The sequence below is a fragment of the Terrapene carolina genome, unplaced genomic scaffold (assembly GCF_002925995.2).
Source record: "Terrapene carolina triunguis isolate 2854851 unplaced genomic scaffold, T_m_triunguis-2.0 Scaffold84, whole genome shotgun sequence".
Lineage (NCBI taxonomy): Eukaryota > Metazoa > Chordata > Testudines > Emydidae > Terrapene > Terrapene triunguis.
This window is the reverse complement of record NW_020664435.1, coordinates 31655235-31674418: the sequence shown is the minus strand read 5'-3', so window position 1 is coordinate 31674418 and position 19184 is coordinate 31655235. Positions and strand designations below refer to the sequence as shown.

The following is a 19184-nucleotide window of genomic DNA, read 5'->3' as shown; positions in this document are numbered from 1 at the left end:
CCATTTGAACCTTTGGCAACACGCTCCATGCCCCCCCCTCCCCTTCAATGAAAGTTGCGTTTTTAGTTGCTATTATTTCTTCCTGAAACCCCAGGCTTCTGTTGAAGAGAAGAGACTTTATTCCTTGGATTGCAGACATGCCCCAGCATTCTACCTGCAAAGGACCAAATGAATTAGAAAATGATCAAGACTGTTTCTCACTATAGCAGAAAGGTTGCAAAGACAAGCAATATCTTCTCAGAGAATCTCTAAATGGACTTTGGTTGAATTATTATGTGTTACCAATTAACATATGTCCCTCCCCCAGGTGGTGTGAGAGCACCCTCCACAAGAGCATAAGCTACTTCTACAGCCTCTCTACAGGAGGTACTCCTATTAGACATATTCAGAGCAGCTACCTGGAGTTCCATTCACATGTTCACAAAACATTCTGTGCTAGTTTGGGCCTCTGCTGTGGATGCAGTGATGGGGACTGCAGTTCTTCAAACATCTTTGTCGCTGGCATCTTCGCACCATCCTCTGGTCTGAGTACTGCTTGTCAGAAACCGACGTGTGGAATACACGTAGGGACCAGCACTCAAAGAAGAAAGGGAAGTTCTTCATGATGTGTGGTCCCTGTCTGTATTCCACTATCTGCTCTATGTCTCCTCTGCCTTGGATCGTATTCGATTTGCTGTAAAAAGAGGAACTGGAGAGGCGTTAGCCCACATTGGCTCTTATACCTTTGGTCTGGAGCATGAGAAGAGCAACTGTGCATGTGAAGGCCAATCGATGCCGCTTGTTAAGAATCTCCAGACTGGCACCCATGCGTACCCACGTATGGAATACAGATAGGGACCACATATCTCAAAGAACTTCCAGTTACAGGTAAGTAACCTCCATTTACAAATGCCTTAACAAAAGCAAACTAGTAGGCATGGGATTAAAAGTAAAGAAAAATATCCATCAAAAATAAAATGTAAACAGAAGTCAACCATAGCAAGAATATTACTATGGCAAGTATTGATAGCCTGGCTGGAGCTTTTAATTGTAATCTATAAAATAAGGAGGATTAAATCTCTTATTTCTTGAAAATTTGGTTGCTTGATTAAAGCTTGGCTTTCTCAGGGGCCAGCCTGAGACTAGCATGAACTGCCCAAGAAATCCTCACAAACCTCAGCACCTTCGTTCCAAGTGCAAGGTGCCTTTCATTAACCTTGCCATGTCTAACATAGATACATAACATGCATATTTAAAATAAAAACCGTGACCTTACCAAAACAAGATACTCCATTGCATGCACTTCTCCCCTGGAGAAGAGGATGAGAGAACAAAGAACATATGACAGATGTGTAGCCATGTTGCTTAATGTAGCTCTGGAAGCTGCTCACATACCTCAAAGATGGGCACAGTATAAAGACCTGTGTAAACTAAAACATCTGCATGCTCGTTCTTAAAGTCTGTGACATGACTTATCGGATTGCATTCAGTCACTGTTTCTGTTAGAACCTTATGTTGTTGCTTTTATCATCATTGTATTATTGTAGTGCCTAGGAGCCCTAGGCATGGATCACCTCTCTATGCAAGTGGCATTCTTATTTGCCGTCACTTGGCCAGACGCATCAGGGAGCTTGCTGCCATGATGCTAGACTCTCTCCTTCCCCTACCCCCTCCACGGGCTATTTAACAAGGTTCCAGTAAAATAGCTTTCCCTGTTAACGAAGCCATGCTGGAGCCACCTGTTTTTTAGAATTGCCTGTAAACCATTACCAATATTTGTGATGCTATAGAACTAAATACACCTCTACCCCGATATAACACTGTCCTCGGGAGCCAACAAATCTTACTGCGTTACAGGTGAAACCGTGTTATATCGAACTTGCTTTGATCCGCCGGAGTGCGCAGCCCCCTCCAAACCCCCCCCCCCCCCCGGAGCGCTGCTTTACCACGTTATATCCAAATTCATGTTATATTGGGCTGCGTTATATAGGAGTAGAGGTGTAATAAGAATGATGCTGCAGCTGGTCACAATAGCATAATTAACCTTTAATGTGGAAGTTTCAGTTTAATGTGAGTTTTAAACTTTTGTGAAAATCATTATTAGTTACTTTTATAAATATCTAACACACCTCTTGCGTGTGAGAGACAAAAAATACTTTATATAGGCCAGTGTTAATGAGAAAAACTGAATCTGGTATTTCCTATTGGGCATTTTAGTATTACTTATTTACCTCCTCCCTTCCTCTTAAAAGACCATTTAGTGAGACCATGTTTTATACTTATTTCTTCTTTCTGTTTCCCTAGTAGTTATTATTTTCTCTTCCTTTCTCAGACTTATTTATCTGGCTGGTTTTCTCCTCTCTTCATTGTATTATTTAGATCTCTCCTAGGCTCTATCTTTAATTTATTGTTATCAATGTGTCACAAGTATTTGTAATCCTATGTATGGGCTGGAAATAAAGGGGATCTGAGCATGTTTTTTATAATAAGGTCTAGAAACCTATAATATATTTTAAGTTTATATATCACCCAAAAATGAATAGCACTCAAGTAGCAGCCTGAGCAGTTGTAACTTAATGGATTGTGATTCCAGTTTTATGTTATCCAATTGTCACCATAGGTCAGTTCTTTCTGAACAGGGGCTCAGCCCTTAGGGTGTTGAGCACTCTGGCCCCATTCCAGCAAAGCACATGAACACATGCTTAATTTTAAGTATATGAGCAGTTTCATCAAAGTGACTTCACTGAAGTCGATGAGATTATTCATGTAATTAAAGTTAAGCCTGTGCTTAAATGCTTTACAGGCATTTCCTGGTGGTTAATTACCAGCTGGTGTTCACTCAGACTCATAAACAGCCAAACATTAATTGTCTGGAAGTGCTTGATTCAAAGGTCATTTGTTACTATTGTAAATCATGACAGGTGTTTTTTTTTTTTTAAAATAAACATTGAAGTAATTGCCTTTCTATGTCTAGAAATTTTAAAAGATGAACTGCACATTGCTATGGATACAGTTCCAGTCTTTTCCTGGCAGCTAAAGACCAGCAGAAAGCAAGAATCATAGACTGTTAGGGTTGGAAGAGACCTCGGGACGTCATCTAGTCCAACCCCTGCTCAAAGCAGGACCAATCCCCAACCAAATCATCCCAGCCAGGGCTTTGTCAAGCCAGGCCTTAAAAACCTCTAAGGATGGAGATTCTACCACTTCCCTAGGTAACCCATTATAGTGCTTCACCACCCTCCTAGTGAAATAGTTTTTCCTAATATCCAACCTAGACCTCCCCCACTGCAACTTGAGACCATTGCTCCTTGTTCTGTCATCTGCCACCACTGAGAACAGCCTAGCTCCATCCTCTTTGGAACCCCCCTTCGGGTAGTTGAAGGCTACTATCTAATCCCCCCTCACTCTTCTCTTCTGCAGACTAAATAAGCCCAGTTCCCTCAGCCTCTTCTCATAAATCATATGTCCCAGCCCCCTAATCATTTTCGTTGCCCTCCGTTAGACTCTCTCCAATTAGTCCACTTCCTTTCTGTAGTGGAAGGCCCAAAACTGGATACAGTACTGGATACAGTGGCCTCACCAGTGCTGAATAGAGTGAATAATCACTTCCCTCGATCTGCTGGCAATGCTCCTACTAATGAAGCCAATATGCCATTAGCCTTCTTGGCAAAAAGGGCACGCTGTTGACTCATATCCAGCTTCTCGTCCACTGTAATCCCCAGGTCTTTTTCTGCAGAACTGCCACTTAGCCAGTCGGTCCCCAATCTGTAGCAGTGCATGGGATTCTTCCATCTTAAGTGCAGGCACTTTTGTCCTTGTTGAACCTCATCAGATTTCTTTTAGCCCAATCCTCCAATTTGTCTAGGTCACTCTGGACCCTATCCCTACCCTCCAGCATATCTACCTCTCCTCCCAGCTTAGTGTCATCCGCAAACTTGCTGAGGGTGCAATCCATCCCATCATCCAGATCATTAATGAAGATGTTGAACAAAACCAGCCCCAGGACAGACCCCTGGGGCACTCCGCTTGATACCAGGTGCCAACTAGACATTGAGCAATTGATCACTATCTGTTGAGCCCGACGATTTAGCCAGCTTTCTATCCACTTTATAGTCCATTCATCCAATCCATACTTTAACGTGCTGGCAAGAATAAAGCACATCCACCACTTTCCCCATATCCACAGAACCAGTTATCTCATCATAGAAGGCAATCAGGTTGGTCAAGCATCATTTGCCCTTGGTGAATCCATGTTGACTGTTCTGATCACTTTCCTCTCCTCCAAGTGCTTCAAAATGGATTCCTTGAGGACCTGCTCCATGATTTTTCCAGGGACTGAGGTGAGGCTGACCGGTCTGTAGTTCCCCGGATTCTCCTTCTTCCCTTTTTAAAATATGGGCACTATATTTGCCTTTTTCCAATCGGCCAGGATCTCCCCTGTTCGCCAAGAGTTTTCAAAGATAATGGCTTCAAAGAGACTTCATCCTTCCCCTCCCATTAGGTTTATAAATATTTTTAAGCATAAAGAGGTGTCAGGAATTTGTTAATCTTGTAACAAAGCCAAAAACATGCAAGACTTCTTTAGATTCAGAAAGAATTTTGCTGTCTCTAAAGTTTTATCTGCCCAAAATAAAGCTTGTGTTTTTTATAGTGCTTCCCTAAACAAATATAGACCACTGGAAAAATATTTTTTTATTGGTTTGAATCTAGGGACTTGCTCTTGTTTGGAAGATTAACTGTTTGGTTCTTTTAAGAAACATAATTTTAATGTTTTCCACAAAAAGGAGACTCGCTGAATTATATAAACTTCACTTTTTACTAGCAAAAACTTAGGATGAATACAAGCCTGAACTGTAAAATTGCAGGTATTGGAGTCTCTACTTAACAAAGAAATAATCCAGCCATATTGATAAATCAGTAGTAGTAGTTGTTGTTTTTGGATTCAAAACAAGTAAGAAATATATTTGCATATCTTCTTTTAGCTTTATCATACCACATTATTGATAATGAGATGCTAGAAAATTCAGAACACTTACCTTGTTTTATATTTTGCATTTTCATTTTTCATTCCAAATAACTCTACCTTGTGGAGGCCACAAATGCAGTTTAATACCAACCAACAGTTTGGTTTCTGTAAGTCAAATATTAATATTGTTTCATACGTTGTCTATAGGGATGGGCTGCCTTGAAGTTGCAGGTAAATTTTTCTTCTTAGAAACCTAGTGTGCCCCCTGTTTTACAAACTCCACCTTAATTCCCAGGCTTCAGACAATATAATCTGGTCACACTAAAAGTAACTGAAAAATATTTTTCAGAAATGCAGTTGAAAGATAAACCTCTCCGCAATATTTGTGATGTTGACTGTGCAAATTAATAAAGAATATTTACCACTTCCATAGTATTTAGACTGTAAGCTCTTTGACGTAGGGACTGTCTTTTTGTTCTGTGTCTGTATAGCGCCTAGCCTTGTCCATGACTGGGGCTTCTCTCCACTATGACAACAACGATTATTACTATAATAATAATACTTTTCATTCATAGATTTCAAATCCCTTTGTAAAGGTGAGGTAACCAGTGTTCTTGTTTTATAAATAGGTAACTGAGGCATGGAAGGGTTATAAGATCTTGATCCTGCTCCTATTCAAGCCAATGGAAAAACTCCCATTGCTTGGTTGGTGCAGGATCAAGCCCTAAGTAATTTAACCAAGGTCACACAGCATGAAAATGGCAGAGTCAAGTGCAGAACATAAGAATGGCCATACTGGGTCAGACCAAAGGTCCATCTAGCCCAGTATCCTGTCTTCCGACAGTGGCCAATGCCAGATGCAGGTAATCATCAAGTGATCCATCCCATTGCTCATTCCCAGCTTCTGGCAAACAGAGGCTACGGACACCATCCGTGCCCATCCTGGCTAATAGCCATTGATAGACCTATCCTCCATGAATTTATCTAGTTCTTTTTTGAACCCTGTTATAGTCTTGGCCTTCACAACATCCTCTGGCAAAGAGTTCCCCAGGTTGACTGTGCATCGTGTGAAGAAACATTTCCTTATGTTTGCTTTAAACCTGCTGCCTATTCATTTTATTTGGTGACCCCTAGTTCTCCTGTTAGGAGGAATAAATAACATTTCCTTATTTACTTTCTTCACATCAGTCATGATTTTATAGATCTCTATCATATCCCTCCTTAGTCATCTCTTCTCCAAGCTGAAAAGTCCCAATCTTATTAATCTCTCCTCATATGGAAGCTGTTCCATACCCCTAATCATTTTATTGCCCTTTTCTGAACCTTTTCCAATTCTAATATCTTTTTTGAGATAGGGCAACCAGATCTGCATGCAGTATTCAAGATGTGGCCGTACCATGGATTTATATAGAGACAATATGATATTTTCTGTCTTATTATCTATCACTTTCTTAATAATTTCCAACATTGTGTTTGCTTTTTTGACTGCTGCTGCACATTGAGTGGATGTTTTCAGAGAACTATCCACAACGACTCCAAGATCTTTCTTGAGTGGTAACAACTAATTTAGACCCCGTCATTTTATGAGTATAGTTGAGATTGTTTTCCAATGTGCTTTACTTTGCATTTATCAACGTTGAACTTCATCTGCCATTTTGTTGCCCAGTCACCCAGTTTTGTGAGATCCCTTTCTAGCTCTTCGCAGTCTGCTTTGGACTTAACTATCTTGAGTAATTTTGTATCATCTGCAGATTTGGCCACTTCACTGTTTAACCCCTTTTTCCAGATCATTTATGAATATGTTGAATAGTACTGTACTGGTCCCAGTACAGACCCCTAGGAGACGCCACTATTTACCTCTCTCCATTCTGAAAACTGACCATTTATTCCTCCATTTGTTCCCTATTTTAACCAGCTACTGATCCACAAGATGATCTTCCCTCTTATCTCATGACAGCTTACTTTGCTTAAGAGCCTTTGGTGATGGACCTTGTCAAAGGCTTTCTGAAAATCTAAGTACACTATATCCACTGGATCCCCCTTGTCCACATGCTTATTGACCCCCTCAAAGAATTCTAGTAGATTGGTGAGGCATGATTTCCCATTTAAAAAAAACATGTTGACTCCTCCCCAACAAATTATGTTCATCTGTTTGTCTGATCATTCTGTTCTTTACTATAATTTCAACAAGTTTGTCTGGTACTGAAGTCGGGCTTACTGGCCTGTAATTGCCAGGATCACCTTTGGAGCCTTTTTTAAAAATTGGCGTCACACTAGCTATCCTTCAGTCATTTGGTACAGAAGCTGATTTAAATGATAGATTGCAAACCACAGTTAGTAGTTCTGCAATTTCACCTTTGAGTTTCTTCAGAACTCTTGGGGAATACCATCTGGTCCTGGTGATTTATTGCTGTTTAATTTATCAATTTGTTCCAAAACCTCCTCTAATGACATCTTAATCTGGGACAATTCCTCAGATTTGTCACCTAAAAATGGCTCCAGTTTGGGAATCTCCCTCACATCCTCAGCTGTGAAGACGGATGCAAAGCCTTCATTTAGTTTCTCCGCAATGGCCTTATCATCCTTGAGTGTTCATTTAGCATCTTGATCGTCCAGTGGCCCCACTGGTTGTTTAGCAGGCTTCCTGCTTCTTATGTACTTAAACATTTTTTTGATATTACTTTTTGATTCTTTGGCCAGCTGTTCTTCAAATTCTTTTTTGGGCTTCCTAATTATATTTTTACACTTCGTTTCCCATAGTTTATGCTCCTTTCTATTTTCCTCACTGGGATTTAATTTCCACTTTTTAAAGGATGCCTTTTTGCCTCTCACTGCTTCTTTGACTTTGTTGTTTAGCCACGGTAGCACTTCTTTGGTTCTTACACTATGTTTTTTAATTTGGAGTGTACATTTAAGTTGAGCCTCTATTATGGTGTCTTTAAATAGTTTCCATGCAGCTTGCAGGGATTTCATTTTTGGAACTGTATCTTTTAATTTCTGTTGAACTAACTTCCTCGTTTTTGTGTAGTCCCCCTTTCTGAAATAAATGTTAACAGATTTGGCTCCTGTAGTGTTTTACCCTCCATAGGGATGTTAAATTTAATTATGGTCACTATTACCAAGCGGCCCAGCTATATTCACCTCTTGGACCAGATCCTGTGCTCCACTTAGGACTAAATCAGGAATTGACTCTCCTCTTGTGGGTTCCAGGACTAGCAGCTCCAGGAAGCAGTCACTTAAGGTGTCAAGAAACTTTATCTCTGCATCCTGTCCTGAGGTGACATGTAACCAGTCAATATGGGGATAGTTGAAATCCCCCATTATTACTGAGTTTTTTATTTTTATAGCCTCTCTAATCTCCCTGAGCACTTCATAGTCACTATTGCCATCCTGGTTAGGTGGTTGGTAATATATCCCTACTGCTATGTTCTTATTATTCAAGCATGCAGTTACTGTCCGTGAAAATTCTGTGGTACAGTTTGGTTCATTTAAGATTTTTACTTCATTTAATTCTGTGCTTTCTTTCACATGTCGTGCTGGTGGAGGAGTGACACTATCTGTTCTGTCCTTCTGATATGTTTTGTACCCTGGTATTACTGTGTCACATTGATTATCCTCATTCCACCAAGTTTCTGTAATGCCTCTTATATCAATATCCTCATTTAATATGAGGCACTCTAGTTCACCCATCATCTTATTTAGATTTCTAGCATTTGTATATAAGCACTTTAAAAAATTGCCACATTTTAGCTGTCTGACATGACATGATGTAATTGAATGGGACTCTTTTTTCATTTGACTGTTTCTCATCAGATCCTACCCGTATTTTATCACCTTCCTTCCTCTCCTCCTTACTAGGACATAGAGAATCTCCATTAATAGATCCTACCTTAAGTGATGTCTCTGTCCAAACCACATGCTCCTCCGCACCTGTTGGCTTTCCCCCAGCCCTTAGTTTTAAAACTGCTCTATGACCTTTTTAAGTTTGGGTCACCAAACCCAGGCCTTTTGACTTTGCCAGTATAAAAGACTGCTTGCTTAGAGGAAGAATTTTTTTTTTTTTTAAATGATGGAGCAATCTGGTAATTCTGCTTAGTTTGATAGGACATATATTTATTAGAGATATTAGAAATGGAATTCTATTCACTAAACTTATTGCAGCACAGCAAGAAAGGCTAGCATAAAAAAAGGAAACAAGATATGCAACAAAATTGATAATGTGAAGAATACATTGTGCTTTTATTTAAATAAGTTGCCCTTTATCTGTTGTGAGCCACTCTAAAGTCCTCTAAAACATACTCTTCTACAGATTTTAGTTTGTTCTTATGTTTGCCAGTCCACAAGTAATGATAATAATAATACCTAGCTCTTACATAGTGCTTTTCATTAGTAGCTCTCAAAGTGCTGTACAGGGTTAGTCTCTAAAGAGAAAGTAACAAAACATAAATTATGGTGATTTTAAGAAGGAGATTTTTACTTGTTGCCCTTGCAATTTTAAACAATCAACCTTGTGATACTGTTTGAGAGATACTAAATGGGATTTCCAGTTGGTATATTTTAAAGCTGGAGCACTAAACATTTAAAAATCACTTTTTACTGTGTCACATACATGTTAACGTTTAAAACAGCATATAATACTATATTAATCCTTAGCTCATTGGCCTGTACTGAGGTGTGCTATACCACTGGAGCTGTTCTGTTGTCTTTTATTTAGTGTCTTATATCAACAATATCTGAGCACTTTTTGTTATGCAAATACCTGACTAGCTATTTCCTGGTTTTAAAGGGAGTTTCTGGGGCTGCTGTAGTGAAGACTAGGGAGAGTCTGTTGCCTCTTAGAAAAATAATTATATTGCAACTCATGTGTGATAGTCCATGCCAATGCAACCTGCCTCCCAGTACTGGGAACCCACCGCCCCATTGTCTGCACTCCGACTGTGTCACAGATCTCTTAAGTGCTGGGTCCTACCCTACCCACCTCATGCATGAAAGCATCAGAGGAAGGTAAATGGAGGTGTGGATTTTTTGATATATAGCCAAAATTGGCACCATGCTGAAGAAGAGACTAATAGGGGAGATAATCTAGTTGGAGACTGTAAGGTTTGTTTCCCATTGAGAAGATGTTGGGTTCTGGTAATGTTTTTGGAGGGAAGCCAATGAGGAGTGTAAAGGGGTGGAGAGCTCATGCAAGGGCAGAGCTAGAGAAAGTAATCTTGATTCCTTTTCCACCCCTTAGATTTCTCAAGATAAATACTACCGTTCTTCCAGTTTGAAGGGTAAAACAACATTTTATCACCACATCAAAGCTAATCAGTTTTCTCTTAATTTGATTTGTGACAGGCATTTTACAAAAGCTGCATTATAAAATTTCAAGAAGTGGGGTGGGGCTTATTTACCATTTGCTGATGTGATCACTTGCTAATTTAAAAATTAAACTGCAGTACAGCTGGCTAACCAAGACATACTTGATGCCCAGGTACCAGTCAAAATTACTAGAAATCATTCTGTAACATGTGTTTTAACTTTATTTCTTAATAAAGAATGTATTCTGTAATCCTTTTGCAATTATGCAAGCTTCCTTTTGTATACTTTACATTCTAGTCCATATTTGATCCCTGTTTATTAATGTTAGACATCTTTCAGAGTCAGTAATTGATAGGTGTTGACTTTTGATTTTTGCTTTTAGCTTCTGGTAAAACATGGTGGAGACTTGTTTGCGGAAAATGAAAATAAAGATACACCCTGTGACTGTGCTGAGAAGCAGCACCATAAAGACTTGGCCCTCAACCTGGAATCTCAAATGGTATTCTCACGGGATCCTGAAGCTGAAAGCATTGAAGCTGAATATGCTGCTTTAGACAAAAGAGAGGTGAAGTGAAACTTTTAATTATGTGTACTTTATGGTTTTATAAATCTGCATATGTAGCAACACTTTGTGATAGAGGCAAAAATATCTTAAGCATGAACTTAACTCTAGGCACACTTTTAGATCCACTGATTTCAGTGGCACTATGCACATGCTTAAAGTTAAGCACACTGCGGAAGAACAGTAGTGATTCCATAGTTAAGATTGAACAGAGCTTTTTGTTCAAAGTATATCAGAGAGCTCTAAATTACATATGCAATGCAGGTTGTCTTGGAAAATTGCTGTGCCACATTAAAGCTGGAGGTAGAGTTAGTGGTGCAAATTTGGGGTCATTTGGTCAAGTAAGTTGGGAGATAAAGCCTTCCAAAAATGATCAACTTCTAAAATTTTCAGTTTCTTACGATTTTTTGCCCAAAGATATGGGGGGGAAATATAAGAAGGATCCACAGCATATTTCCTCTAATCTCAACTAGCAAGTACCACCAAGAAGCATCTGCAAAGTGAAATATTTCAAAATATATTATTTTTTCTTTCTGGTTCTAGAGGGTTGTGCCTTGAACTGCCGTAAACCAGATCTTGTACAGATGCAGGAAAGCATGTAATTTTCATGTCCATTTTTAAAAGTGCTCTAGAATTCATAGGCACATTCAGTTTAGATTGAAATTTGTTTTTGGAGTAAATTAGGTATGTTTTGGTTAGGGGTTTCTCATTTTAAAATTGCCTTCCAATCATGACCTGCTTTTTAATAAAGTGCTTTAAAATGCACATGCAGAGCCAGATCAGCTTGAACATTGCATTGTCAGTAGAGGGACCCAGGTAAGAGGTAGTAGTGCAGTCTTGGAGTGGCTTGATTAAGGTATTTACAAGATACACACACCCCCTCAATTCCTTTCTCTCCCAAAATGAGTTGATTGTAGTGTGGTTCCATGTATCACTGACGAGAGGAAGATAAGGAGTGCAGGCAAAGCTGCAAGGGTGGAACACCATGCCAGTTTCATGGCACTTTTTCAAAAGAGCTCTAAAATTCACAGGCTAAGTCAGATCAACTTGGAATTTGGTATGCCAGTTGAAGACCTTGGATACAGTTTGTGGGATAAATTTGAGTAATTTGGTCTCAGGTTTCCGAAATGACAGGCTTTTATTGTTCAGAATGCTTCAAAATGCACCTGCATATGCAGATTGCCTTGGAAATAGCTATGCTACATCAAGATCCAGGTTAGACTTTGTGGGATATAAAGGCCCACTCGTGACCTACTTTTAATTATCAAAATGCTCTAGAATGCACATGCAGAGCCTGATTGGCCTGGACATTTCTTTGCCACGAGAGAGACCAGGGTAAAGACAATAGTGAAAAATTGGGATTATTTGGTCCAAGCATTCCCGTGATACAGCTCCCCTACATCTTTCTTTTCAAAGTGTTCTAAAATCATGTGTGTAAGTAGATTGCCTTGAAAATAGCTATGCCACATCAGAGTCCAGAATAGATTGTGGGTTGCAAATTAAGGATCATCTGGCCAAGAATTCCCAAAATAAAATCCTTTCCCCAGATGGTCTGGTTTTAATTTTCTAAGTGCTCCAGAAGCAGGCTCACAGCACAGGAACTGAAGTGGTAACTGAAAACAGGAATGCTCAGTGTATGCCATGGGCACACAGTGCTGAAACTAGATTAGGGGGTTAGGAATAGACTTGCTCAGTGCATGCCACAAGCACTCAGCTCTGAGTGGAAGCTGAGGATAAGCAGGCTTTCTTAGCGCGGGCCGCAACTGCACAGCACTGAGACCAGAGGTTTAGGGAAATTGCTCTGGCTCAGGGTGCTCAAGGAAGGGCTCAGTGAGTGAGAAGATCTGTAAGCAACCCATTCATCAACTTAAAAACCCTTTGCATATCTCTTACAAGAAGATTAGCATTTCCAGAAAAAAAACAAAATATAAACTATGGAAAACCATGAATTATAGTGTTACGGTAACACTTCCCACACAACCTTCCTGGATGAAGATGGCAATAAAACTGGGAGTGCAACAATATCTTAGCCCTCCCTAACCAATGCTGCCATTTTATCTGTGCCCAGCACAACTCGAAATCAGTACTCTTATTCATACAGTCCAGTGGACCTGCACTAAGATCTGTGCAGCATCTTTGATGCAAGGGAGTACTTGTTGCTGGCTGACAGAGGACAGAAAGGTACTGTTATATTCCCAGTTACTATTGCCATCCCCGTGTGGGCAGAGTTAAGTGTTCTTGCGTTATAGTAACAATATCTTAATTTCAAATGGTCGTAGCCAATTCATGTCATTGTTCATATTCAGATGTCATCAAGGAATTATAAGGAATGCTTACATTTAGAATTGAACCATTTACAATGAAGAAAATAAACAATTTGCAAAGCTTAAAAAAAGTCATAAGAATGTATCATTTCTAATTGCTAAGGGGCAGAACAAAAGCTTTCCACCTTTAAATAAGATGGGAGTCAGTAGTGACTCTGCAACTTTTGCAAGTGTTTCCTTACTTTAAATATTTTTCTCAAGAATATTTCCTATGTAACTGTTTCTAATAGAAATAATTGTTTAACATGAGTTCATTCTAGGATCTTGTTTTCCATTGGTACTGGTTGAAATGCACATTCTTCTGAAGAGACACTTCCGTTTTAATTTTCTTTTTAACAGGGCACCTTTTATGATTTAAATCTGAGTTTGCAATTAAAATATGTATAGCAAATACAATGTCATGATAGTTTTTTAATTAAATATGTTCCTACATAACACAATATAGAATAAGAATATTAAACATTTACAAAACAAGATATAAACTTAAGAACTATGTCTCTGTGTAAAACACTGAGACACAAAACTTTATGACCAGAGTCTGTTCTTTTATCATTGTGGTTAGGTGAAACAAAAAGTGTCAAAATGGGATATGTCTGTGTTGGTTTTTTAAATAGAAATCAGGTCAGGGGAAAATTCCAAAAGATTTCCCTTGCCTCTAATTTTGTATTTTTATTTCATTAATTAAAACAACCCACAATAAAAGAATTTGAGCGAACATTGCCTATATGTATAATGTGTAAGAATATAAGAAATATTTCTCTCTCAAAATGTATTAAAAGTGCAGTTAGGCTAGCAGTAACCCAAATAATATACATTGTAATTTAATCTTTTTAACTAACTATTTTTGCATCAATTTTGATGGTTTCACATTCATAGTTCTCTGGTTCACTGCTTATTCCTAAAATAGAAGTAGGTTCATCTTTGTAGTATAGCCCCAGGAGGTAAAAGGCACTTTCATTTTAACCCCGTGCTGCAATGTATTCAGTATATGCTAAGGAACACCTGGGAATAAGCAGAAATTCAGAGCAGATCATCCAGAACAGTTTTAGTTCTCTGCCAGATACATAGAGCTTTATATTGCACAATAACAAAACAATCATTTTCTTCAGATATTTAATTTATATTTGGAATGGATCTGTTCAGTTCCAGTTGAAAGCCATTTAGCAAGTATTATAAGCACAACTTTAGTGTTTATATTTAAGAAAGTGAAAGATGTGTTTGCACTCTTAAAATAACCCACTTAAAATTAGTACATGGAGATAGAAATATCATTTTTAAATAGGAAGAGAAGACGAAAGTACAGCTGACTTTAATGTCTCCAAATCTATATATTCCATATGTGCACTTGAGTGGTAGATGCAATATCAGATAATTTTTGAAAATATATAGCTCCAATTTACAAAAAGGATGATAATTACATAAAGTAAATTTGGCATCACTTGGTTACCATCTTAATTGCACAAAAAGGAATTGTTTTGTCTTCTCAATTTTTAACAGTATATTAAAAATAGAAAAATCACTTTAATTTTAAATGAACAGATAAAATAAAACCTCTGTGCAAATGCTAAGATATTAATAAACACATTAACATAGTTTCAAGTAGCAATTTGATAATAAAAGAATTGATGGTATCTTTGCTTTTTGTATCTGGCTCAGAATGTTAGAGGTAAAATAAAGGGGAGGTGTGCGTGTGTGTGCTCAGATGTGTGTGTATGTAAAAGGAGGAGTATATAGAAAATATTACATGAATTAAAGATAGAGGAAAACTGTTATTCCATGGGTTGAAAAAGTGACAGAACATAGAACATCCAAAGTTACAGTATAGTTTAAAGGTCTGGAGATCTCTTTGTTAAACACAAAGTGCAAGTTTTTCAGTACAGACCTCAATTATAATCTAAGGGTTTCCACAGATGGAATGAGTTGAAGGAGTTCTTCTGTGCACTTAAGGTTTGATCCAAAGTTCATTGTAATCATAGGCGTCTTTCCATTGACTTCAATATGCTTTGGATCTGGGCCTATATTAGTTATTCAGATATGAGCTACACATACATCTGAGGTCATAGAAAACATTTTTTGAATTACTTTGAGAAACAGTACGTGTTCATATAATTAAAGAACGTATTATCTTGCCAAAGAGGGCATATTTAAAATTTTCTGTGTGTGTGCAACATTACCATTACCATTTCTAGACTCCTGACTGCTTAACTTTGTCTCCTTAATGTTTTTTTATGGATTAATATATTACTTTGTGAATAAAATATATGTATTTTTAAAACACGGCTGTAAGGAATATTTCCCATATTGCTTTAAAGAGCAAATTAAAATTCTTAAAACTAGAGAATCTAAAAATGCTTTCTGGGGCTTGTGTGGAACGTTCCAACTGAGATAGTATAACACTTACTACTCAAACGAGATAAGTGCCAGTATTGAACATAGAAACAACCAATTAACCATAACTTATAACAATTGTGCACTTCAGATTGAAATGTTAGTTCCTTGAATATACATTTATGTTGCAGATATCATTAAGAAATATCTTTCCCTTATAGATTCTGTCTTTAAAAGGTGGTGGTTGTCATGCTGATGAAGCTAATTTATATTCTTTCAATGATAATTCAAACTACAGTTCAGATAAAGTCCAGAGGGTTTAGTCATTGTCCCAATTTTTTTAGAGCATATCCATGCAAATGTAATCACTTGAGCACCCAGCTGTTTGTATCCCTGTCAATTTGCCATGTTTTCATAAGTTATCTTTTTTGTAAGAAATTAAATAGGTCAATCAAATTCTAGAAGGCGGTCAAGCAAACGACCCAGATTTACTTTAGCAGGTACCGTTAAGGATCAGAATGTTCTTAGTCCCCCATAGGTGTGCACCAACAGGAAGGCACAAGGAAACTCTCCCCAGTTTTGTGCAGCCTACATAAGGAAATGCAGGAACCACTTCCATCATGCTTTCCAAAAGAGGACAAAGAAGAGGCAGGGCTCTGGGTCCACTTCTTCTGTTCACACTAATCTGGGGAATTGTGTAGTACCAGAAAGGAGAGCAGGCTCTACCATCAATTGACGCTAGTTTATGTTGCTGATGGATCCTACTGCTTGTGGGTAATTACTGGAGTTTGTTTATTAGATGTATTTTTGAGAGTTTATTGTGGATGCCCAGTGTGTGAGATGGACTCTTTTATTTACTGTAGTGTAAATGTGAATTATAAAAAACTATTTAAAAGGCCAGTATATCATTTTCTCAGTCCCTTGCTTCTCACCTGGATGGTGTCTGCATGGGTGTATAAGACTTAGTATAGACTTTATTTTTTCCTGTGTTATTTTTAAGGAGTAAGGATGCAGCTCTCATATCTTGGCCATAGGAGCTGGACTGTGACCTCAGAGTTGCTGCCTTTTTGCCTTTCCACCTGACCCTATTGCTAACACTGTAAGAGAAGATGCCACCCTGAAACCAGCAGGGGGATTGAAACTGGTTCTCACCATTTAAGCTGCTCATGTCCGTGGCCACTGCTGCCCAAACTGCACAGTTGAACTTCTGTACTTGCGATGGATCAGCCACCTATAGCTGTATGCTCAGACCACTCAACCAATCAATTACCTCCATTCCCACTTCTGACTAGGTGCGTGCTGCCTCACGTGGCCTGCAGTCTGACGCCAGCCAATTATACCTTCCCTTTCTTTCTATCCAAGTCTTCAGCATTCCTGCCCCCAGGATAATGCCAAGGTAATGGCCCTCAGCACATATGAGTTCAGTAAAAAGTCATCCAGCTGCTACCTGTGTTTGCATTTTTGCCAGGCCAAGCAATATCTTACTTCAGATAATCCTGGGTCTAGCATTCTTCTCTTATCCATCCCTCAGAAATAGATTTTGAACAGCTCCAGAATTCTAGTGGCTACCTAATGAGTTAAATTTTCCAGTAAGAATTATTTGGATTTCCTGTCTTCAGCCATATCACCAGCTGGGTTCCATGCAAACCTAGTAATTTAGATTCTTTTCTTTTTTTTAATCATTTGACATAGAGTTAGACCATCTCAATGACTGAACTCTAGAAATATCAGAGAACTGTAGATATATCTTCTTTTGGCTTTGAAATATGTAAAATTGATGCACTATAAATGAACATCACCAGATTACAGTGTCTTCGTATAATTTGATATAGTTGTCAATCTGCACAGTCATGAGTCAAACTAAAGAATTTTTCCCCAACTTACCTATCAAGAGGGTAGTTCCTCTGTCTGTGGTTTGAGATAATTGTTAGGTAGTAGAAATGTTTAAATTGTTGTTGCCAGTTTAATGCAAAATTATTGGTTCACTGGAAAAATCTCTACTTCTGAAGAGCTAACCTGTCTTTTTCTTTTCCTTTTCAAAGCCATATGAGGGACTAAGACTTCAGGATTTGCGAAGGCTAAAGGATATGCTGATAGTGGAATCTGCGGACATGCTTCAAGCCCCACTGTTTACTGCAGAAGCTCTGCTTCGGGCACATGGTAATCAAAAACTAAAAAAGCATTCAGACAGTTTTAGAAATTGTCTCCGCAAAATAAGTCATGTTCATGAGGGGTGGTTTTTCTTTTTTTTTGAGCTATAATTGAAAGAAAAAGAGAAAATAATTATTAACAAAATGTGTATTCTTTTTCGAGTATATTCCCACTCTTGGGATAGTTTATACCTATCCTATCTCATAGAACTGGAAGGGACCCGAAAGGTCATCAAGTCCAACCCCCTGCCTTCACTAGCAGGACCAAGTACTGATTTTGCCCCAGATCCCTAAGTGGCCCCCTCAAGGATTGAACTTACAACCCTGGGTTTAGCAGGCCAATGCTCAAACCACTGAGCTATTCCCAAGCAGTATCTTACAGTGGAAAGAGGGAGTAGAGTCCTAATTAAACAATGACTGAAGCACCGCTCTGCCAAGCAGTGCTTCAGACCTGGATGGCAGATACTATGCATAATGTCTTGTAAAAGTGTCAATTGGACTTCACGTAGCAGCCCATCATATCTCAGTGAGGGGGATATATTTAATGAATGTTATAGATATAGCAACCACTCTAGGAGAATGGGCTCTAAAAGGAACAGGAGAAGAGAGTGAAGCTTCTCTACAATGTTCCCCAATACACCATCTGATCCGCCTAGAGAGATACTGCGCTGAAATGGCCCTTAGAGGTGCCGATATACAAAATAAACAGCTTAAGAGAAGACCTTACATTCTTAGTTCTGTCCAGGTAATACGAGAGTGCTCTCTTTGCATCTAAAGGATGTAATCTAGATTCCCCATTACTTGTGTGGAAATTTGAGGAAAATACAGGTAAATTAATACTTTGATTTACAAGAAATTCTGAAATTGTTTTAGGAAGGAATTTTGGGTATGGTCTAAGAACCACGTTATCTTTATAAAAAGTAGTATGGGGGGAGGGTCCTCTGTCAATGCATGTTACTCATTAACTCTTCAAGCAGAAGTGATTGCTATTATAAAGCCTGTTTTCAGAGATAAATGAAGAAGCAGCTTGGTACAGTTTCAAAAGGGGAAGACATAAGCTGCAATAGAACTAAATTAAAATTCCACGGAGGGAGCAGGCCCTGTACTGAGAGATAGAGAGTCAGTAAACCTTTTAAAAAGTTGTTCACCAGCTTGTGCAAGAAAATAGATTTTTCCCGTAACCTCAGTATGGAATGCTGCTATTGCTGCTAAATGGACTTTAATGGAGGAGAGAGACAACCCCGTTGGTTCTAAGTGTAACACATATTCTAAAATGAATTGTATAGGAACTGTAACTGGTCAACATTTCTACCAGATTGGCCATATAACAAATCTTTTTCATTTAAAATTGTAACTTTTTCTGGTAGATGATTTCTGAGCATTAATAAGAACTAGCTGCTCCTTTGAGGAGCAAGGTCTTTCTAAATCTGTCAAAGTCCTGTTGCCCAAGCCAATAGAGGTAACAATTGAAGATCTGGATGGAATACCCTTCCCTCTGTTGGGACAGTAAGTCTGTGGAAAACAGAGCGTCTTGTATTTGATGTTGGATAAATGGAGCAACTCGGTGTACC

At 38.6% G+C, this 19184-nt stretch overlaps 1 protein-coding gene across 3 annotated transcripts in view; it reads left to right on the top strand.

Annotated features, from left to right (window-relative positions):
- Window positions 1–19184, top strand: part of ANKIB1 (ankyrin repeat and IBR domain containing 1) — a 172427-nt gene that overhangs the window by 86030 nt on the left and 67213 nt on the right. For all 3 annotated transcript variants that reach the window (XM_024219035.2, XM_024219036.2, XM_024219033.2), the window contains exons 4-5: window positions 10632–10814; window positions 17506–17623. In XM_024219035.2, coding sequence (XP_024074803.2) covers window positions 10632–10814; window positions 17506–17623 — 301 coding nt within the window. The remainder of the gene's footprint in view (window positions 1–10631; window positions 10815–17505; window positions 17624–19184) is intronic.